The sequence below is a fragment of the Oncorhynchus mykiss genome, chromosome 15 (assembly GCF_057628025.1).
Source record: "Oncorhynchus mykiss isolate SJ-2025 chromosome 15, ASM5762802v1, whole genome shotgun sequence".
NCBI classification, from domain to species: domain Eukaryota; kingdom Metazoa; phylum Chordata; class Actinopteri; order Salmoniformes; family Salmonidae; genus Oncorhynchus; species Oncorhynchus mykiss.
In genome coordinates this window covers 35807627-35831576 of record NC_143036.1, presented here as the reverse complement: position 1 = coordinate 35831576, position 23950 = coordinate 35807627, and the positions used below count along the sequence as shown (strand labels likewise).

General features: G+C 43.5%; 1 protein-coding gene across 2 annotated transcripts in view; it reads right to left on the bottom strand.

Annotated features, from left to right (window-relative positions):
* Positions 1-23950, bottom strand: part of LOC110490018 (cadherin-18) — a 404998-nt gene that overhangs the window by 171471 nt on the left and 209577 nt on the right. For both annotated transcript variants that reach the window (XM_021563094.3, XM_021563095.3), the window contains one exon: positions 7888-8468. In XM_021563094.3, the coding sequence (XP_021418769.3) occupies positions 7888-8124 (237 nt within the window). In that variant the 5' untranslated portion in view covers positions 8125-8468. The remainder of the gene's footprint in view (positions 1-7887; positions 8469-23950) is intronic.

The following is a 23950-nucleotide window of genomic DNA, read 5'->3' as shown; positions in this document are numbered from 1 at the left end:
AAGACGAGCGGGGGCGCGAAGAACGGGCTTGAGACAGGAGACATGGAAGACCGGGTGGACGCGACAAAGGTATCGCGGAAGAAGAAGTCGAACTGCGACAGGATTAATGACCCGAGAAATACGGAACGGACCAATGAACCGCGGGGTCAACTTGCGAGAAGCCGTCTTAAGGGGAAGGTTCTGAGTGGAGAGCCAAACTCTCTGACCGCGACAATATCTAGGACTCTTAGTTCTACGCTTATTAGCAGCCCTCACAGTCTGCGTCCTATAACGGCAAAGTGCAGACCTGACCCTCTTCCAGGTGCGCTCGCAACGTTGGACAAAAGCCTGAGCGGAGGGGACGCTGGACTCGGCGAACTGAGATGAGAACAGCGGAGGCTGGTACCCGAGGCTACTCTGAAAAGGAGATAGCCCGGTCGCAGACGAAGGAAGCGAGTTGTGGGCGTATTCTGCCCAGGGGAGCTGTTCTGACCAAGACGCAGGGTTGCGAAAAGAAAGACTGCGTAAGATGCGACCAATAGTCTGATTGGCCCGTTCTGCTTGACCGTTAGACTGGGGGTGAAAGCCGGAAGAGAGACTGACGGAAGCCCCAATCAAACGGCAAAACTCCCTCCAAAATTGAGACGTGAATTGCGGACCTCTGTCCGAAACGACGTCTGACGGAAGGCCATGAATTCTGAAAACATTCTCGATGATGATTTGTGCCGTCTCTTTAGCAGAAGGAAGCTTAGCAAGGGGAATGAAATGAGCCGCCTTAGAGAACCTATCGACAACCGTAAGAATAACAGTCTTCCCCGCTGACGAAGGCAGTCCGGTGACAAAATCTAAGGCGATGTGAGACCACGGTCGAGAGGGAATAGGAAGCGGCCTGAGACGGCCGGCAGGAGGAGAGTTACCGGACTTAGTCTGCGCGCAGACCGAACAAGCAGCCACGAAACGACGCGTGTCATGCTCCCGGGTGGGCCACCAAAAACGCTGGCGAATGGAAGCAAGCGTACCCCGAACGCCAGGGTGGCCGGCTAACTTGGCAGAGTGAGCCCACTGAAGAACGGCCAGACGAGTAGGAACGGGAACGAAAAGAAGGTTCCTAGGACAAGCGCGCGGCGACGGAGTGTGAGTGAGCGCTTGCTTTACCTGCCTCTCAATTCCCCAGACAGTCAACCCGACAACACGCCCCTCAGGGAGAATCCCCTCGGGGTCAGTGGAGGCTACTGAAGAACTGAAGAGACGAGACAAAGCATCAGGCTTGGTGTTCTTAGAGCCCGGACGATAAGAAATCACGAACTCGAAACGAGCGAAAAACAGCGCCCAACCCGCCTGACGCGCATTAAGTCGTTTGGCAGAACGGATGTACTCAAGGTTCCTATGGTCAGTCCAAACGACAAAAGGAACGGTCGCCCCCTCCAACCACTGTCGCCATTCGCCTAGGGCTAACCGGATGGCAAGCAGTTCGCGGTTTCCCACATCATAGTTACGTTCCGACGGCGACAGGCGATGAGAAAAATACGCGCATGGGTGGACCTTGTCGTCAGAGAGGGAGCGCTGAGAAAGAATGGCTCCCACGCCCACCTCTGACGCGTCAACCTCGACAACGAACTGTCTAGAGACGTCAGGTGTAACAAGGATAGGAGCGGATGTAAAACGATTCTTGAGGAGATCAAAAGCTCCCTGGGCGGAAACGGACCACTTAAAGCACGTCTTGACAGAAGTAAGGGCTGTGAGAGGAGCTGCCACCTGACCGAAATTACGGATGAAACGACGATAGAAGTTCGCGAAGCCGAGAAAGCGGTGCAGCTCGACGCGTGACTTAGGGACGGGCCAATCAATGACAGCTTGGACCTTAGCGGGATCCATCTTAATGCCTTCAGCGGAAATAACAGAACCGAGAAATGTGACGGAGGAGGCATGAAAAGTGCACTTCTCAGCCTTCACAAAAAGACAATTCTCTAAAAGGCGCTGGAGGACACGTCGAACGTGCTGAACATGAATCTGGAGTGACGGTGAAAAAATCAGGATATCGTCAAGGTAAACGAAAACAAAGATGTTCAGCATGTCTCTCAGGACATCATTGACTAATGCCTGAAAGACAGCTGGAGCGTTAGCGAGGCCGAAAGGAAGAACCCGGTATTCAAAGTGCCCTAACGGAGTGTTAAACGCCGTCTTCCACTCGTCCCCCTCCCTGATGCGCACGAGATGGTAAGCGTTACGAAGGTCCAACTTAGTGAAAAACCTGGCTCCCTGCAGGATCTCGAAGGCTGAAGACATAAGAGGAAGCGGATAACGATTCTTCACTGTTATGTCATTCAGCCCTCGATAATCTATGCAGGGGCGCAGAGACCCGTCCTTCTTCTTGACAAAAAAAAACCCCGCTCCGGCGGGAGAGGAGGAGGGGACTATGGTACCGGCGTCAAGAGCTACAGACAAATAATCTTCGAGAGCCTTACGTTCGGGAGCCGACAGAGAGTATAGTCTACCCCGGGGGGGGGGGGTGGTTCCCGGAAGGAGATCAATACTACAATCATACGACCGGTGTGGAGGAAGAGAGGTGGCCCTGGACCGACTGAACACCGTGCGCAGATCGTGATATTCCTCCGGCACCCCTGTCAAATCACCAGGCTCCTCCTGTGAAGAAGAGACAGAGGAAACAGGAGGGATAGCAGACATTAAACATTTCACATGACAAGAGACGTTCCAGGAGAGGATAGAATTACTAGACCAATTAATGGAAGGATTATGACAAACTAGCCAGGGATGGCCCAAAACAACAGGTGTAAAAGGTGAACGAAAAATTAAAAAAGAAATGGTTTCACTATGATTACCAGAAACAGTGAGGGTTAAAGGTAGCGTCTCACGCTGAATCCTGGGGAGAGGACTACCATCCAGGGCGAACAAGGCCGTGGGCTCCTTTAACTGTCTGAGAGGAATGTCATGTTCCCGAGCCCAGGTCTCGTCCATAAAACAGCCCTCCGCCCCAGAGTCTATTAAGGCACTGCAGGAAGCTGACGAACCGGTCCAGCGTAGATGGACCGACAAGGTAGTGCAGGATCTTGAAGGAGAGACAGGAGTAGTAGCGCTCACCAGTAGCCCTCCGCTTACTGATGAGCTCTGGCCTTTTACTGGACATGAAGTGACAAAATGACCAGCGGAACCGCAATAGAGACAGAGGCGGTTGGTGATTCTCCGTTCCCTCTCCTTAGTCGAGATGCGGATACCTCCCAGCTGCATAGGCTCAGCACCCGAGCCGGCAGAGGAAGATGGTAGTGATGCGGAGAGGGGGGCAACGGAGAACGCGAGCTCCTTTCCACGAGCTCGGTGACGAAGATCAACCCGTCGCTCAATGCGAATAGCGAGTTCAATCAAGGAATCCACGCTGGAAGGAACCTCCCGGGAGAGAATCTCATCCTTTACCTCTGCGCGGAGACCCTCCAGAAAACGAGCGAGCAAAGCCGGCTCGTTCCAGCCACTGGAGGCAGCAAGAGTGCGAAACTCAATAGAGTAGTCTGTTATGGATCGATTACCTTGACATAGGGAAGACAGGGCCCTGGAAGCCTCCTCCCCAAAAACAGATCGATCAAAAACCCGTATCATCTCCTCCTTAAAGTCCTGATACTGGTTAGTACACTCAGCCCTTGCCTCCCAGATTGCCGTGCCCCACTCACGAGCCCGTCCAATAAGGAGAGATATGACGTAGGCGACACGAGCAGTGCTCCTGGAGAAAGTGTTGGGCTGGAGAGAAAACACAATATCACACTGGGTGAGGAACGAGCGGCATTCAGTGGGCTCCCCAGAGTAACACGGCGGGTTATTGATTCTGGGCTCCGGAGATTCGAAAGCCCTGGAAGTGGCCGGTGGATCGAGGCGGAGATGGTGAACCTGTTCTGTGAGGTTGGAGACTTGGGTGGCCAGGGTCTCAACGGCATGTCGAGCAGCAGACAATTCCTGCTCGTGTCTGCCTAGCATCGCTCCCTGGATCCCGACGGCTGAGTGGAGAGGATCCGAAGTCGCTGGGTCCATTCTTGGTCGGATTCTTCTGTTACGGTGCGTGAATGAGGACCCAAAAGCGAATTAACTTAAACAGAGCTTCTTTAATTACCAACCATAGGTAGGCTCAGATGGGCCGGCAGATTCCGACAGGACAGGACAAGGTTACAGCAAACATGACGACAGTCTGGTTCAGGCATGAAACACAACAAACAAGAATCCGACAAGGACAGGAGCAGAAACAGAGAGAGATATAGGGACCTAATCAGAGGGAAAAAGGGAACAGGTGGGAAAAGGGGTGACGAGGTGGTTAGGAGGAGACAAGGCACAGCTGGGGGAAAGAGGGGGAGAAAAGGTAACCTAACAACGACCAGCAGAGGGAGACAGGGTGAAGGGAAAGGACAGAGACAAGACACAACATGACAGTACATGACACTATCAGAAGCTTCTAAAGCCATGACATCATTTTCTGGAATTTTCTGTTTAAAATCACCATCAACTTAGTGTATGTAAACGTCTGACCCACTGGAGTCATGATACAGTGAATTATAAGTGAAATTATCTGTCTCTAAACAATTGTTGGAAAAATGACTTGTGTCACGCACAAAGTAGATGTCCTATCCGACTTGCCAAAACTATAGTTTTGAAAATTGAAATTTGTAGAATGGTTGAAAAATGAGTTTTAATGACTGTAACCTAAGTGTTGTAAACTTCCGACTTCAACTGTATACTCCTAACTCTAACATTTCTCGTCCTAATATTTATATATTTCTTAATTCCGTTCTTTTGCATTTAGATTTATGTACATTGTTGTGTATTGTTGGATATTACTACACTGTTGGATCTTGGAACACTTGCAATAACATCTGCTAAACGTCTATGCAAGCAATACAATTTAATTTATGATTCCTTCATGTACTTCATCTGCTTTTTTAAGTTACATTAAAGCTTCAAAAGTCACAAAAAGGGACTTTAGCTGATGAAGATCTCAAAAGAACATTTTTTCAACGTTTATCCAAAAACCCTACAAAAACATCACTCATTTCCACACAGGCTTTGTCCAGAGTTAGTGCCTGCAAAAAGACGCCATTTCTAATTTCTCTCTAATCCTACACAAGAAACCTCTCCTTCCGCTCCTCCTTTGCAGCTTGCTAGTGTCGGCATTTTTTTTTACCAAGCGCAGTGATGAGAACAATATAGTGTTTGAATGTGACGAATGAATCCTCCTGTCTTGGCTTAATTAAGGGTCATTCTGTCTCCTAGCCACATTAGGACATGGCACACCAATCCCACAACTACATAATTAAATGTTGGCAAGTTTCTCTCCTGCCATCAATAAACATAATCTCTCTCCATCCAAATGTGGCGTGTCAAATTAATGTCTAATAATTTGTATGTCTGTTTTTAACGGCCGGTTATAATACAGAAAGAATTAGCTGTTCATGTTTGTGTTGCTTTCCTCACCATGTTATCTGAGTCCAAAATGGCACCATTTTCTCTACTTAGAGCAGTACTTTTGACCAGTAGTGCACATTGAAGGGGATAAAGTGCCTTTTGGCACACAACCGTAACTCTCTCTAAGGTAGAGGGATGAAAAGAAGAGTGCCCATTATCTATTAAGCATGATAGAGACAGCCAGCCAATCAGAGACATCAAAGGATGAGCAGTAGCTCTATGTAATGTTCATATAATCCACGGAAGTAATTATTCTTTCATGCAATTAGTGACAAACTGAAAAACTGCAATTAAACAACAATGCCGTTTCAATCAGGATGTTCTATTCCCTTATACCCTTGTACTACTTCAGTTAGTCAACTGCAATAATACAGACAGAACCACAGGAAATGCTGAGAGAATGTTTTGGTGGCACCTTGGGGATTTTTCGGTTCACTCATGCATCTTACAACGTTAGCAACGCCATGTTTCATCACTAAATAACACCTATAAAGATATGTGTTTCCCTGGTCTAACACTACTACCCAGGCATCTGTGATATAGCCTTGCTTTCTGGTTGTCATCCCTGTGATCATAACAAACAACTTAGTGGTGATGCTGAGTAATCATATTTAGCGAATATTAGAGGGGTTAGGTTGTGTTTTTCTCACTCTCTTTCCACCTCTATCTGTTGTCTCTCTGGACTGCTCTTGCTTTTATATATATTTGTATTTTTTCATTTCACATCATTTTCCCGTCTCTGTATTGAAATGCACACACACGTGCGTGCAGTCAGAGAGAGAGGAGTGATCCAACTCCCTCGTTCTCTTTCTCTCTGAGTGTGGTTGAAGGGATTAGCTTCTGCCCGAGTGCCTAGAATAATGATCACTGCAGCGGAGAAACACATTTCCACGTTTCAGGAGATAAGGGGGCCAGGCAATCTGTAAGCTGAGGACATACCAAATAAGCCATGGGAAACTGGTTAAGTAACAGAAAGTCACCACAGCGAACGCAGACCAGACTTGCTGGGTTGCTCTTGCCCTCTGAGCACAAGGTTACGACTGCCAGTCATCTCTAGTGCCTGCCTCTCAGTCTTTGTGACATCCATAATGTCTGATGTGACAGTCTGAGCCCATAGCTGGTATGACATGTAGCTCAGATGTAATTTTTTTATGCATATATTAGCAGTAGGCTATACGTTTTATATAAATTGACAAATACATTCAATTCAATTCACACTTTAACTATGTAACAAAGAGCCATCCACGGAGCCACTGTGTAACATGACTCAATTTTGGTACTAGGGTTAATTCAAACAAACAAATATGTTATATTTTTGTAACTGAGAGGTTGCTGTAAAAAGCTCTGTTCACAATTGAATCTTCCCTAAGAAGAATAACACATTCATGGCAAAACAGATAGACTAAACATTTATCAAAGGGAAGTACGGTTTGAAGTGTCTGACATGCATCTGAGAGATAAAGGAAGCATAAACATTTTTTAAAAAAAGGTTCCATGTGTAACCTTAGTCCCAAAAAAGCCGATACATTTTGATTCCTTTTTTTACCGGTCTGTACCGGGTTAGCTTCAGACGAGTCCAGTGAATATGAAACAGAGAACAGGTTGATGTTCGTGAGAGTCTCAGCTTTTGATGGCGGAGTCATACTAGTTTGTAGCTTAAACCGCTCAGACTTGACAGACCTTTTTGTGAGAAGACCTATTCGGAGTTGGGACGCCGGTGTCAGCAACTTGAGACAAGTAAGTCCCGTGAAGCTTGTGAGTATCGTAGAGCAAAACGATAGACTTATTTGCGAGACTACTGATTTTGTGATGTGACAAAAACCGCTGTAGCTCTGCCACGGCAGTCTCTAGCTTACCCCGACAAATTTTGATGTGTCTTTTTTTTCATTATACTAATTAGATTTTCCCAAAGTGCTAGACAGACGGTGTAAAGGATCTTGTTGATTAATCCTGAATAAAACATGACACATACTCATGAGAAGAACTTGGACAGAGTAGACGTCTTATTGTCTCAACAAAATTAACGAGTGAGATTGAATCTGCAAACCCAATGCCACCCTATCCCATTCATAGTGCACTATTTTTGACCCGAGCCCTAACAGGCCTTGTTCAAATGTAGGGCACTATATAAGGAAAATGGTGCTATTTTGGATGCACATTTGGTTTCAACATAATTAGACAGAACAAAAGCATCCAGACTACCAACAAGGCAAATCCCCTTAAGAATAGAACCTGTAACTGCCGCAATGTATTTCCAACAGACAAAACTGCCGTGCAGAAAAAAACACACCACATTCGACCAGGGCCTCTAGAGCTCTGGTCAAAAGTAGTGCACCATGTTGGACATACAGTAGTGTGTCATTTGAGACACAGCCAGAGCCAAGTTTCCTTGGAATGAAATAAGCTGTTGTTTACAAACATACTGTGAAGTAGGGCAAAACAATACGATACCTTTCCAACGTATTGAGTGTCCGGTCCTATGTGTTCTTCTAAAACAAAGAATTGGTTCCAGATCCAGCCACGTTTAGGCCTGTGGTGCACTTCTGTCTCACCATTGGCCAGTTTGGTCTGGTTCTTGGCGATGGTCACTTTGTCTGCTGGGATATGATGGCTAGCCCCATAGCACCTCTGGATGAAGCAAAGGCAGACCAGTATGTGACAAAGACAGGAGGTGGTGGATTTCCTCATGGTGGTGCCTCAGTGTGTTTTTGGGAAAAATATCCCAGCGTGCTTTACGCTATGTGTGAAGGTCCTCCCACCACCGCCACCACCACCGGCCACCGCTGCAGCCTCACGTGGCTGGCGGTTTCGATGGATAGATGAGGGTGGCGCTAAATCCAAACTGGGGAAGGCCTGGTCCGTGCAACGATAGAGTCTCTAAGGTTCATGGTCTAACTGTCAATTGAGGAGAATCATGGCAAGCTTCACTTACATCATGGAACAGCCAGGGTCTAGAGTAGAAAATGGGCGGACAATGACTTTTGTAGTTTTACCAGAAACTGGAGTTGATTATGGTGACCATTCTGTCTTTCCTGGAAGAGAGAGAGATATAGAGGGATTAATTACATTTCATGAGTTTTAACTTCCTTAAATCCCCTCAAAATAAATTGGACCCGGCCTACTTGACACACAGAGGGAAAGTATTTCAAATAGATGACTTTCAATGCAAAAAAAGAGGCCTCCATCTCCATACATTCTTGTTCTAAAAACAGATAATGTTGGATGTGGTGAGTCTTTATTTATTCATAAGTTGTCTGTGCCTGTGAGGTCAGAGAGATATATTGCACTCTATTTCCTTAATAGTGTGTATGGAATAATAGGGTGTCATATGGGACTCATTATTGATATTTGCTGTATAAAAGTGCCCACTGAGATCTGATGATCCATGTACTGTATAAAGCCAGAATGGACCTATACTGCAGTGACTCACATAGGACATGAGTTTTGCCGCAGTCGGGGGAGTCAAGGAACCTACCAAGAGATGGCGTCTAAGAGCTTTCAGCTGCTGGAGCCTACAGTATGTGAGTACTGAATCCTATATTACAAAGTGGGTCTTCCACCACCATTTAAAAAAATTCATTTTGACATCCAACACAACCACAAATGTATTATTTACCAAGTAATACACTAGAATGACATCTTGCTGTGGTATATTGAGAGTACAAAAACTTTGATTTGAAGTGTACATAGCTACAGTGTCTTGCGAAAGTATTCACCCCACTTAGCATTTTTCCTATTTTGTTACCTTACAACAAGGAATTAAAATAGTTTTCTTGGGGGTTTGTATCATTTGATTTGCACTACATGCCTACCCACTTTGAAGATGCAAAACATTTTTTATTGTGATACAAACAAGAAATAAGACAAAAAATGAAAACTTGAGGATGCATAACTATTCACCCCCCCAAAGTCAAAACTTTGTAGAGCCACCTTTTGCAGCAATTACAGCTGCACGTCCCTTGGGGTAGGTCTCTATAATCTTGGCACATCTAGCCACTGGGATCTTTCCCCATTGTTCAAGGTAAAACTGCTCCAGCTCCTACAAGTTGGATGGGTTCCGCTGGTGTACAGCAATCTTTAAGACACAGATTTTCAATTGGATTGAGGTCTGGGCTTTGACTAGGCCATTCCAAGACATGTAAATGTTTCCCCTTAAACCACTCGAGTGTTGCTTTAGCAGTATGCTTAGGGATATTGTCCTGCTGAAAGGTGAACCTGTGTCCCAGTCTCAAATCTCTGGAAGACTGAAACAGGTTTCCCTCAAGAATTTCCCTGTATTTAGCTCCATCCATCATTCCTTCTATGCTGACCAGTTTCCCAGTCCCTGCCGTTGAAAAACATCCCCATAGCATGATGCTGCCACCACCATGCTTCACTGTGGGGATGAAATTCTCGGGGTGATGAGAGGTGTTGGGTTTGCGCCAGACATAATGCTTTCATTGATGGCCAAAAAGCTCAACTTTAGTATCATCTGACCAGAGTACCTTCTTCCATATGTTTGGGAGTCTCCCACATGCCTTATGGTGAACACCAAACATGTTTGCTTATTTTGTTCTTTAAGCAATGGCTTTTTTCTGGCCACTCTTCTGTAAAGGCCAGCTCTGTGGAGTCCACAACTTAAAGTGGTCCTATGGACAGATACTCCAATCTCCGCTGTGGAGCATTCAGGGTTATCTTTGGTCTCTTTGTTGCCTCTCTGATTAATGCCCACCTTGCCTGGTCTGAGAGTTTTGGTGGGCGGCCCTCTCTTGGCAGGTTTGTTGTAGTGCCATATTCTTTCAATTTTTTAGTAATGGATTTAATGGTGCTCTGTGGGATGTTCAAAGTTTCTGATATTTTCTTATAACCCAACCCTGATCTGTACTTCTCCACAACTTTGTCCCTGACATGTTTAGAGAGCTCCTTGGTCTTCATGGTGCCGCTTGCTTGGTGGTGCCACTTGCTTAGTGGTGCCCCTTGCTTAGTGGTGTTGCAGACTCTGGGGCCTTTCAGAACAGGTGTATATATATATATATATATATATATATATACTGAGATCATGTGACAGATCATATGACACTTAGATTGCACACAGGTGGACTTTATTTAACTAATTACAGTGCCTTGCAAAAGTGAACTTTGCGACCTTTTGCCACATTTCAGGCTTCAAACATAAAGATATAAAACTGTATTTTTTTGTGAAGAATCAACAACAAGTGGGACACAATCATGAAGTGGAACGACATTTATTGGATATTTCAAACTTTTTTAACAAATCAAAAACTGAAAAATTGGGCGTGCAAAATTATTCAGCCCCTTTACTTTCAGTGCAGCAAACTCTCTCCAGAAGTTCAGTGAGGATCTCTGAATGATCCAATGTTGACCTAAATGACTAATGATGATAAATACAATCCACCTGTGTGTAATCAAGTCTCCGTATAAATGCACCTGCACTGTGATAGTCTCAGAGGTCCGTTAAAAGCGCAGAGAGCATCATGAAGAACAAGGAACACACCAGGCAGGTCCGAGATACTGTTGTGAAGAAGTTTAAAGCCGGATTTGGATACAAAAAGATTTCCCAAGCTTTAAACATCCCAAGGAGCACTGTGCAAGCGATAATATTGAAATGGAAGGAGTATCAGACCACTGCAAATCTACCAAGACCTGGCCGTCCCTCTAAACTTTCAGCTCATACAAGGAGAAGACTGATCAGAGATGCAGCCAAGAGGCCCATGATCACTCTGGATGAACTGCAGAGATCTACAGCTGAGGTGGGAGACTCTGTCCATAGGACAACAATCAGTCGTATATTGCACAAATCTGGCCTTTATGGAAGAGTGGCAAGAAGAAAGCCATTTCTTAAAGATATCCATAAAAAGTGTCGTTTAACGTTTGCCACAAGCCACCTGGGAGACACACCAAACATGTGGAAGAAGGTGCTCTGGTCAGATGAAACCAAAATTGAACTTTTTGGCAACAATGCAAAACGTTATGTTTGGCATAAAAGCAACACAGCTGAACACACCATCCCCACTGTCAAACATGGTGGTGGCAGCATCATGGTTTGGGCCTGCTTTTCTTCAGCAGGGACAGGGAAGATGGTTAAAATTGATGGGAAGATGGATGGAGCCAAATACAGGACCATTCTGGAAGAAAACCTGATGGAGTCTGCAAAAGACCTGAGACTGGGACGGAGATTTGTCTTCCAACAAGACAATGATCCAAAACATAAAGCAAAATCTACAATGGAATGGTTCAAAAATAAACATATCCAGGTGTTAGAATGGCCAAGTCAAAGTCCAGACCTGATTCCAATCGAGAATCTGTGGAAAGAACTGAAAACTGCTGTTCACAAATGCTCTCCATCCAACCTCACTGAGCTCGAGCTGTTTTGCAAGGAGGAATGGGAAAACATTTCAGTCTCTTGATGTGCAAAACTGACAGAGACATACCCCAAGTGACTTACAGCTGTAATCGCAGCAAAAGGTGGCGCTACAAAGTATTAACTTAAGGGGGCTGAATAATTTTGAACGCCCAATTTTTCAGTTTTTGATTTGTTAAAAAAGTTTGAAATATCCAATAAATGTCGTTCCACTTCATGATTGTGTCCCACTTGTTGTTGATTCTTCACAAAAAAATACAGTTTTATATCTTTATGTTTGAAGCCTGAAATGTGGCAAAAGGTCGCAAAGTTCAAGGGGGCCGAATACTTTCGCAAGGCACTGTATATGCCTTCTGAAGGTAGTTGGTTGCACCCGATCTGATTTAAGGGCTTCATAGCAAAGGGGGTGAATAATTATGCACGCACCACTTTTCATTTTTTATTTTGCATAATGTTTTGAAACATGCTATTTTTCTCATTTCACTTCACCAAGTTGGACTTTTTTGTGTATGTCCATTGCATGAAATAAAAATAAAAATCAATTTAAGTTTACAGGTTGTAATGCAACAAAATAGGAAAAACTGAGGAAATACTTTTCCAAGGCACTGTATAAGATCTGACAAGCATCAAAGGCAAACTAGCTCTCTTTAACCTTACCATCCGTTGCGATGACATAAACAAATTCAGAATTTGGAATTAATACAGTCATAGATATCACACTTTGGGGGATAATTGTAATGCTTCTCGTTGGTGGAAGGAGAGGAGGACCAAAATGCAGCATGGTAAGTGTTCGTCATGTTTTAATTGAACAAACTGAACACTACTCAAAATAATAACGAATAGAAAACAAAACAGTTCTGCCAGGTGAACAGACACTAAACAGAAATTAATCACCCACAACCCAAATGGGGAAAACATGCTACCTAAGTATGATTCTCAATCAGAGACAACGATCGACCGCTGCCTCTGATTGAGAACCATACCAGGCCAAACACAGAAATACATCATAGAAAAAAGGACATAGACTACCCACCCCGACTCACGCCCTGACCAGACTAACACATAGACATAAAAAAAGGTCAGAACGTGACAATAATCAGCAAAATCCCTTTAAAACATTAAATACATGGATTTAAAATACACTTAGAAGAATCCTTTATTAATCCGCTTATTTCAAAACCATCACTACGTGTAAGTTATGCAGCTTTTAGAAATGCTTGCAAATGTATTAATAATAAAAAAGAAATACCTTATTTACATAAGTATTCAGACCCTTTGATATGAGACACAAAATTGAGCTCAGGTGCATCCTGTTTCCATTGATCATCGTTGAGCTGTTTCCACATGTGGTAAATTAAATTGAATGGACATGATTTGGAAAAGGTACACACCTGTGTATATATAAGGTCCCACAGATGACAGTTCATGTCAGGGCAAAAACCAAGCAATGAGGTCGAAGGAATTGTCCGTAGAGCTCAGAGACAGGATTGTGTTGAGGAACAGATCTGACGAAGGGTACCAAAACATTTCTGTAGCACTGAAGGTCCCCAAGAACACAGTGGCCTTCATCGTTCTTACATGGAAGAAGTTTGGAACCACCAAGACTCTTTATAGAGCTGGATGTCCGGCCAAACTGAGCAAACGGGGGAGAAGGGCCTTGGCTAGGGAGGTGAGTACCCGATGGACAACCATCTCTGCATCACTCCACAAATCAGGCCTTTATTGTAGAGTGGTCAGAAGGAAGCCACTCCTTGGTAAAAGGCACATGACTGCCCACTTGGAGTTTGCCAAAAGCACCTAAAGAACTCTCTGACCATGATAAACAAGATTGAACTCTTCAGCCTGAATGCCAAGAGTCACGTCGGGAAGAAACCTGGCACCATTATGCACGCTGGTGGCAGCATCAGCTTTGGTGATGTTTTTCAGCGGCAGGGACTGGGAGACTAGTCAGGATCGAGGAAAAGATGAACGGAGCAAAGTACAGACAGAACCTTGATGAAACTTGCTCCAGAGCACTCAAGACCTCAGACTATGGGGCGAAGGTTCACCACCGAACAAAACAACGAACCTCAGCACACAGCCAAGACAATGCAGGAGTGGCTTCGGGACAAGTCTCTGAATGTCCTTGAGTGACCCAGCCAGAGCTCAGACTTGAATCCGATCTAACAGCCGATCGAACATTTTCAGAAACCTGAAAATAGCTCTGCAGTGACACTCCCCACTCAACCTGACAGAGCTTGAGAGGATCTACAGAGAAGAATGGGAGAAACTCCCCGAATACAGGTATGCCAAGCTTGAAGCGTCATACCCAAGAAGACTCAAGGATGTAAACGCTGCCAAAGGTGCTTCTACAAAGAACTGAGTAAGGGGTCTGAATACTTATGTAAACATATTATTTCATTTTTTGTTAATACATTTGCTGAAATTTCTAAACCTGTTTTTGCTTTGTCATTATGAGGTATTGTGTGTAGATTGATGAGGGAAGAAACCGATTTAATACATTTTAGAATATGTCTGTAATGTAACAAAATGTGGTATGTCAAGGGGTCTGAATACTTTCAGAACACACTGTACATTCTACATGCTTGGCACACGTCAACAACTCAGTTAATGTCATAAGACATCACCATACTTTTTAAAAACAAATCTCAATTCATGTTGACAGGAGGAAAGATAGTTTGATGGTCACCTTTGGTCACTTTACAAAGGGCCTAAATCCATCTCTAACACATAAATAGACTAATGATCACGACGGATGAGTTTTTGCAATGATATGTAAATAATACAAGCTTCAGGTTCAATTACTTGACAAGGCCTTTGATGCCAATGTTGAGTGGTTCAACCATAATATACAGTCCAACTACTGTAGCAAACTGTCTCCAACTACCCAATGTTAGACTTGTGTGAGCATGTGTAGGCCTATACCATTGTCAATGGTTTTAGGCTGGCACCCTCCTGTATTGCTCTTCAATCAAAGTGCTATTTGTGTGGTAATCACGCTGATTGTCTGACATCTCAGTTGTACCTCCAGTCATTAAACCAGCAGCAGCTGGATTGTTGTTGGGTACTTTTAGAATATGATTGTTTTGAATAGTCGTACTAATATAATAGTTCAATTAAAACATGCCTTCCCACCCGGTGAAACGGCACCATATTCTTCTATCCAGATGAACAGAAATATGAATGAAGGAAATGCTTACTCGCAGGTGTTTCTCCTTGTAATGTGGTAAATGATGAGGTGAATGGTTAAATACAACTGAACGAGGGAGTAAGGGTGAGATCGAGATAACGGGGGGGGGGGGGGGGGGAAGAGTATGAGAAAGAAGGAATAGAGAAGAAAAGGGAGAATGAGACACAGATCAAGAAAGAGAGAGCGAGGGAGAGACGGAGCCTTGCCTTGAGAGCACTTGCACTGCATTTGTTTCATAGCATCAGCCTTGTGCTGATGTCAAACTTCAGATAGCGGAGGAGTGGGCAGGTCAAACACATAACACTGTACTGCTGCTCTGTCATCTGTCCCGGCTGCACACAGGGCAAGGCAGAGAGGATGGAAACAAAAATAATAGAAAAGTCTCTTAACTTTACACCTCCCTTAAATTGATAGACAACATTTTGTTGTAAGGTCTGTTCTCACATAGCCAAAATGACATATTTTTTGCACAACCATTGGCAGAAGGAAAGTAGAGGTGGGAGACAATGTAATGCTGTTTAGAAATTATATATGTACCAAATGAGCTTAATGTTAATTGGAAAACGTATCTTTCAATTTGTTTTCAAACACATCTGGATTTGTATGCATCATAATATGGTGTTAAGGGTTTAACTTATTATTTGTATATCAGGAGAGAGGACCAGACTTGAACTCAACACTTAACTACTGTAGTTGCCTTCCTAGCAACTCAACAAGGATCAGTTGCTACATGATTCCATATGTGTTATCTCATAGTTTCGATGTCTTCACTATTATTCTACAATGTAGAACATTTTAAAAAATAAAGAAAAACCCTGGAATGAGTAGGTGTGTCCAAACATAAAGGTAGAGACAATAAGAAGACACAGTGGCAGAATAAATTTAACCACACCTTTGTTTTTGTCACAAAACCATATAGCAACCTCTGTCCAGTGAAGTCCACAAAGCATATTGCATACAGCATGGTAGTGCAAGTTAACTTTTTCAACATTTTCAGAACACAAATTCCAAAAAGCTTTGGGACACTAAAGTCCATGGAGAGCAAGAGCACCCAGCTGCCCACCGCACTGAGGCTAGGAAACACTGTCACCACCGATAAATCCACGATAAACGAGAATTACAATAAGCATTTTTCTACCGCTGTCCTTGCTTTCCACCTGGCTACCCCTATCCCGGCCAACAGCTCTGAACCCCCAAACTGTTATAGATCTATATCCATCCTGCCATGCCTTTCTAAAGTCTTCGAAAGCCAAGTTAATAAACAGATCACCGACCATTTCGAATCCCACCGTACCTTCTCCGCTATGCAATCCGGTTTCCGAGCTGGTCATGGGTACCACAGGGTTCAATTCTCGGGCCGACTCTTTTCTCTGTATATATCAATGATGTCGCTCTTGCTACTGGTGATTCTCTGATCCACCTCTACACAGACAAAACAATTATGTATACTTCTGGCCCTTCTTATGACACTGTGTTAATTTTAACAAACCTCCAGACGAGCTTCAATGCCATACAATACTTCTTCCGTAGCCTCCAACTGGTCTTAAATGCTAGTAAAACTGACTTAGAATATGTGGACATCTACAAATACCTAGGTGTTTGGTTAGACTGTGAACTCTCCTTCCAGACTCACATTAAGCATCTCCAATCCAAAACTAAACATAGAATTGGCTTCCTATTTTGCAACAAAGCCTCCTTAACACATGCTGCTAAACATATCCTTGTTAAACTGACTATCCTTCCGATCCTTGACTTCGGCGATGTAATTTACAAAGTAGCCTCCAACACTCTACTCAACCAATTGGATGTACTGTAGTCTATCACAGTGACATCCGTTTTTGTCACCAAAGCCCTATATACTACCCACCACTACGACCTGTATGCTCTCGTTGTCTGGCCCTCGCTTCATACTCGTCGCCAAACTCACTGGCTCCAGGTCATCTATAAGTCTTTGCTAGGTAATGCCCCGCCTAATCTCAGCTCGCTGCTCACCATAGCAACACCCACCCGTAGCATGCGCTCCAGCAGGTATATTACACTGGTCATCCCCAAAGCCAACTCCTTCTTTGGCCGCCTTTCCTTACAGTTCTCTGATGCCAATAACTGGAATGATTTTTTTTTTATCACTGAAGCTGGAGACCTATATCTCCCTCCCTAACTTTAATCAGCTGTCTGAGCAGCTTACCGATCACTGCACCTGCACACAGCCCATCTCTAAATAGCCCACCCAACTACCTCATTCCCCAAATTGTTATTTATTTTTGCTCTTTTTGCAACCCAGTATTTCTACTTGCACATCATCATCTGCACATCTATCACTCCAGTGTTAATGCTAAATTGTAATTATTTCGCCACTATGGCCTATTTATTGCCTTACCTCCCTAATCTTATATTTGCAGACATTGTATATAGATTTTTCTATTGTGTTTTTTGTACTGTGTTATTGACTATACGTTTGTTTTTCCCATGTGTAAATCTGTGTTGTTGTTTTTGTCGCACTGCTTTGCTTAATCTTGGCCAGGTCGCAGTTGTAAATGAGAACTTATTCTCAACTGGCCTACCTGGTTAAATAAAGGTTTAAAAAAATAATCTATTGATTTAGAAACACAGACAATTACCGCAGGAGCTGCCTCCACTATTCCAACACCATTTCAATTTCAACATCATCAAATCACCTCTGCTTAGTCTAATACAGTGACATCTAAATGATAACAAAAACAATTTAGTCGAATCAACGTAAGCTAAATATGATGTGGCGGTCCGTGGTTCTGATTTCTGTGTGTGTGTGCACATTCATGCAAGTAGAAAAACATGTTGACTCACCCTACTTGAAGAAAAACGGCAATGCTATCCTCTATTTCATTTTGACGAAACAGTGTATCACTCTGTCATACAGTACACACTTTTATTTGTTGTTGTCCTAGGCTACCTATTAAAAATGTTTGCTCGCTAACCTAACTTCCATTCATGGGCAACTTTAACATTAGCCTTCTACATCTAGCTACTGTACATATTGAATTTCCATCCTCTCAGGCCAGGGGCACAACAATGTATGAATTAATGGTTGGATCAGAGTTGCCAATATAATAATTGGCCAGTACAGAGAATTAAGTAAAACCACAGGTCCAAATCCCTATCTCCATCCATGGCTAATTTAGGAAAGAGGACCAGAGGACAACAACACAACAACACACCAGAGGACAACAACACAAAGATATGCAACAATTCAAGTTTTTCTGTCAATGATGTATGCTCTCAATGGGATTTGAAAGCTGGCTTCTTTTGACACTTTTGTTTGGTGCGCCAGGACCTTTCACAGTTGAGCTCGCTCAGTTTAGCTCAACGCTGATTGGCAATTCATTGTTTTGTCAAGAAAGGCCAGATGCTGGCTGGCTTCCCTTGCTATGGGTGGCAACATTGTAATACTTGTTTGGACCAAGCGGCATCATATAGATGGCCTACACGTAAAGAGACTGAGGGGCGCTGTTTCACTTGCTAAGATGCTTTCCCCTGTGAGATACATTCAGCCTCTTGTAAATTTAAGAAAAATTATGAAGCTCAGAGTGACGAAAGATCAATTACAGTATGTTCTGTATTTACATTTTTTTAATTGGTCATTTTTGGGGGGCGCCTGGCTTACCGGCCACTGCATTGCGCATGTTGATCTTAGGCTTGTGTGCGGCTTCTCGGTTCCCGACGAACATTTCTTTGCTTCCAGAGACTGTTTGGATAATGGTAGTGAGTGTTGCAACCTAGAATAGGCAATATTTACACTCTACTTGCTTCAGCACCATTGTTGCTCCTAGGCAGCTCTAGCAGGGCAGAATTTTGACAATCCTATGGAGGTGCCATGTTGAAAGTCACTGAGCTCTTCAGTAAGACCATTCTACTGCCAATGTTTGTCTACGGAGATTGCATGCCTGTGTGCTCGATTTTATACACCTGTCAGCAACGGGTGTGGCTGAAATAGCAGAATCCACTAATTTGAAGGGGTGTCCAAATATAGTGCACCTGCTTTCACAACATTTCCTCTCTGCCAAGCTGGCCAGCTCCAAGTTGAGGATATGCTTCACCTCAGGGCATCTGTGGTCCTTTCCCAGCGAGCTCTCCCGAGTGCATTTTTCCCCGACTATCCACGGCTTCGCTGAATGCACCACATTCAAGCTGCATGCCCGCTCCTCAGTGGACCCATGGGGCCCATGCCACCAACCATCTCATCCGAGTCCCAGCAAATAATCCATTGCAGAAACAGTAATTCATTTTTACATAGTTCCTGTTCCATATCATATGTCTGCCAACTCCGTAGACCTTTTAATATTAGATGTGCTGGCATTCTCACCACATAGCCGCAAGCTACATTTTGCCGTTTAAAACATTTGTTGTAAGCCTTTTCCCTATAATTATTTTTTAATTTCCACATTTTATTAAGCCATCAAAATTTTTTTGTCCAGTGTCACGTTTACCACAGTCCATGTGATGGCAGGCCATAATTTCAACCATATTTTGGCCACATACAGTCATCCTGTAGACTGGCTATATCCTTTATATATGTAATCTTCATGTCATTGCATGTCGTCTGTCCAGCCATGATTGTTATCTCTCTTTCATTATTTTGTTCTCTTCTTCATGCCCCTTTTCTTCTATTAATCTACTTCATCCTCTCTTCGGTCGGTTGACTACGGCTGCACCCCCCCCCCCCCCCCCCCCCCCGGAGGGACCACCTCCTCCAATGTTTCCTACTGCATGATGACATTACTCACCCAATCACCACCACTACTTACCCATCACCACCCCTGCTGCCTCTATTGCCACATTCGGTTCACCACTACCACCCCGGCGTCCAAGCCTCAGATCAGGCCTCTTGCTACTACTTTTCTCTCCAGCCACACTGAACCCATGACCGCTACTGTGTCTTCTCTACATTCACAGCCTCTAGCAGCTCTCCCCCTCTCAGATCCCGCTGGCACTGTGTCCACTACACCCATGGTGATATACCGTCCCTCTCCACCAGTGATGATCTCCATATATGTTTGGTCCCACTAGGAGTTGGATGATGACCACTCTATTGTTATTGATCTGGCTGTTTTGGTGGTGCAACAATCTACTTGTATCATTGCCTGTTTTCAGCCGTCACTGACTCAGGTTTCTGCAGTGGAATGTCAGCATGTACTGGGGTGCTCTCGACAGCTCTACTGTCGGCTCTTCACCCGCAGGGTGTTCATCGACCTCTGCGGTTGTCCATCCCACCCTGTCTGTATCCTGTCTGCCACACTCTCATATAACCCTAGATGAATGCATTAGCATATAACATCAGTCATCAGCACCAGATCTAGCACTGCTTTGTCCTCTCTTTCATGTTATGCTACCTGCATGCTGAGCACAAGCGGAACATGGCAAACCTCTGTTGAACATTTTTGCTGGCAACTAATGACAAGATACTGGAATTCATCAATGCTCTGGTTCTTTCATCAGCGCTGCGGGCTAGCTCTGAGCTACGGTCCACCCAATTCTGCATCCGCGCTGCTAATGATTCTTAATCAGTCCTGGCTTCACCCTCAAGATCATTGGCCCATGATCTTCTGCTGCTACAAAGTTACATGTTTGATTCTGAGATTTTGGAGCCTACATGAGATCCTGCAGTATTGCAATATGATAATGATTGTCAGCCCCAAGGTCCAGTAGCTATGTTGCATAGGTAAAATATTGTCATAAAATATAATGAGAGCGAAGCCACCCGGGGGTGCAGCTATGTTGCAGGTGGTTGGCTAGGTTCATGACAGGCTGGCTCATGCTATACTGAACAAAAATATAAACACAACATGCAACAATTTCAAGATTGCTGCATGTTCATAAACTCAGCAAAAAAAGAAGCGTCACTTCTGGATGAGCATTTTCTTGTTTGCTTATGGCCTTACACAGCTCGTTGAGTGAGGTCTTCGTGCCAGCATCGGTTTGTGGTGGTAGATAGACGGCTTTGAATAATATACATTTATATGGAAATCATATATGGAAATTAGTCAATTTAAATAAATTCATTACTCCCTAATCTTTGTATTTCACATGACTGGGCAAGGGCGCAGACAAGGGTGGTCCTGGGAGGGTATAGGCCCACCCACTGTGGAGCCAGGCCCAGCCTATCAGAAATACTTTTTCCCAATAAAAGAGCTTTATTACAGACATAAATATTCCTCAGTTTCATCAGCTATCCGGGTGGCTGGTCTCAGACGAACCCACAGATGAAGAAGCCAGATGTGGAGGTCCTGGGCTGGCGTGGTTAAACGTGACCTGTGGTTGTGAGGCCGGTTGGACGTACTGCCAAATTCTCTGAAATGACGCCGGAGTTGATTTATGGCAGAGAAATGAACATTCAATTATCTGGCAACAGCTCTGTTGGACATTCCTGCAGTCAGCATTCCAACTGCATGCTCTCTCAAAACATGAGACATCTGTGGCAACTGCACATTTAATGTGACAACTGCACATTTTAGTGACCTTTTATTGTCCCCAGCACAAGGTGCACCTGTATAATGATCATGCTGTTTAATCAGCTTCTAGACAATTCATCCACCTGACCCGTGTGGCATATCTTGGCAAAGGAGAAATGCTCACTAACAGGGATGTAAATTAATTTGTGCACAAGCTTTTAACGAAATAGGCTTTTTATGCATATTGCACACTTCTGGGATCTTTTATTTCAGCTCATGAAACATGGAACCAACACTTTACATTATTATATTATGGTTGCATAGTTGTGCCTTCAGAAAGTATTCATACCCCTTGACTTATTCCACATTTTGTTGTGTTACAGCCTGAATTCAAAATGTATTAAATATATTTGATTTCTTACCCACCCACACAATACCCCATAATAACAAAGTGAAACAAATAACATATTTACATAAGTATCCACGCCCGTGAGTCAATACATGTTAGAATCACCTTCGGAAATGATTACAGCTGTGAGTCTTTCTGGGTGTCTGTAAGAGCTTTGCACACCTGTAATGTACAATATTTGCACATTATTATTTTAAAATTCTTCAAGCTGTGAAGTTGGTTGTTGATCATTGCTAGACAGCCATTTTCAAAACTTGCCGTAGATTTTCAAGACGATTTAATTCAAAACTGTAACTAGAGCACTCAGGAACATTCAATGTCGTCTTGGTAAGCAAATCCATGAAAGCCTTATGGTGCAGGTTATTGTCCTGCTGGAAGGTAAATTTGTCTCCCAGTGTCTGTCGGAAAGCAGACAACCAGGTTTTCCTCTTGGATTTGACTTGTGCTTAACTCTATTCTGTTTAATTTTTATCATAAACTCCCTAGTCCTTGCTGATGACAAGCATACCCAAAACATGATGCAGCATGAAAATATGAAGAGTGGTACTCAGTGTTGTGCTGAAATCACTCCAAACATACTGCTTTGTATTCAGGACATAAATTAAATTTCTTTGCCACATTTTCTGCTGGTTTACTTTAGTGCCTTACTGCAATCAGGATGCATGTTTTGGAATAGTTGTATTCTGTAACAGGCGTCCTTCTTTTCACTCTGTCATTTGGTTATTGTTGTGGAGTAACTACAATGTTCCTTGATCCATCCTCAGTTTTCTCCCTTTAAAGTCATAAAACCCTGTAACTGTTTTAAAGTCACTTTTGGCCTCATAATGAAATCTCTGAGCGGTTACATTCCTCTCCGGCAACTGAGTTAGGAAGGAATCATTTATCTTTGCAATGACCGGGTGTATTGATACACAACGTGAATGTAATTAATAACTTCAGCATGCTCAAAGGGATATTCAATGTCTATTTTTTTTTTTTTAAATACCCAACCTCAAATAGGTGTCCTTCTTTGCAAGGCAATTGAAAACGTCCATTGTCTTTGTGGTTGATTCTGTGTTTTGAAATTCACTGCTCGACTGAGGGACATTACAGATAATTGTATGTGTCATACAGAGATGAGGTAGTCATTCAAAAATCATGTTAAACACTATTGCATACAGAGTGAGTCTATGCAACTTATTTTGTGGCTTGTTAAGCAAATGTTTACTCCTGAACTTAATTAGGCTTGCCATAACAAAGTGGTTGAATACTTATTGACTCAAGCCATTTCAGCTTTTCATTTTTTATTAATTTGTCATTTTAAAAAAATTAGAGAGTTGTATGCAATAGGTAAGCATTTTGTCACTCACAAAGTGAACATCTGCTTTCCTCAAATCTAACTTGCCTGTCACTATCACATTGTCCATTGTAGTAACTTCCCATCCTAACTTCCTCTTACCCCCTCCACAATAATTGAACCGTCTGTGTATAAGATAAACTCAGGCTTTTCCAACGGATTAATCTTAATAAACCCATCAGAAGGCTGATCCAAAACTAACTCACAACAGTCATGTTCAAGTAATGTGGTATCTGGAGGAAGCATCAGAGTAGCTGCATTACATGGTGTGCTACGTTGTATGACGATGTTAGGAGTCTCCAGCACCGGCCATAGTTTAGTACCGGCCATAGCTTTCTTGCTAATGGGATATTGTTTTGTGCAAGGTGGGGCAACACCTGTCAAGCACACTGGTTCCATATCCAAAGTTCCACAATCGTAAAATAGGTTGTTCAAAGGAGCCTATCGACACCCCTCATCAACCTTCATTGGATCAATAGAAATTGATAATGGTATTGTCTGTTTCATATCGTAACCCATTTTCAATTATGTTAGTACAGCTGAAAACTGTTAAAAAGTACCCGCAAAACACCAACATCAACAGTGAAGAGGCGAGTCCGGGATGCTGGCCTTCTAGGCAGAGTTGCAAAGGAAAAGCCATGTCTCAGATTGGCCAATAAAAATAAAAGATTAAGATGAGCAAAAGAACACAGACACTGGACTGCCTAGAAGTCCAACATCCCGGAGTCGCCTCTTCACTGTTGACGTTGAGGCTGGTATTTTGCGGGTACTATTTAATGAAGCTGCCAGTTGA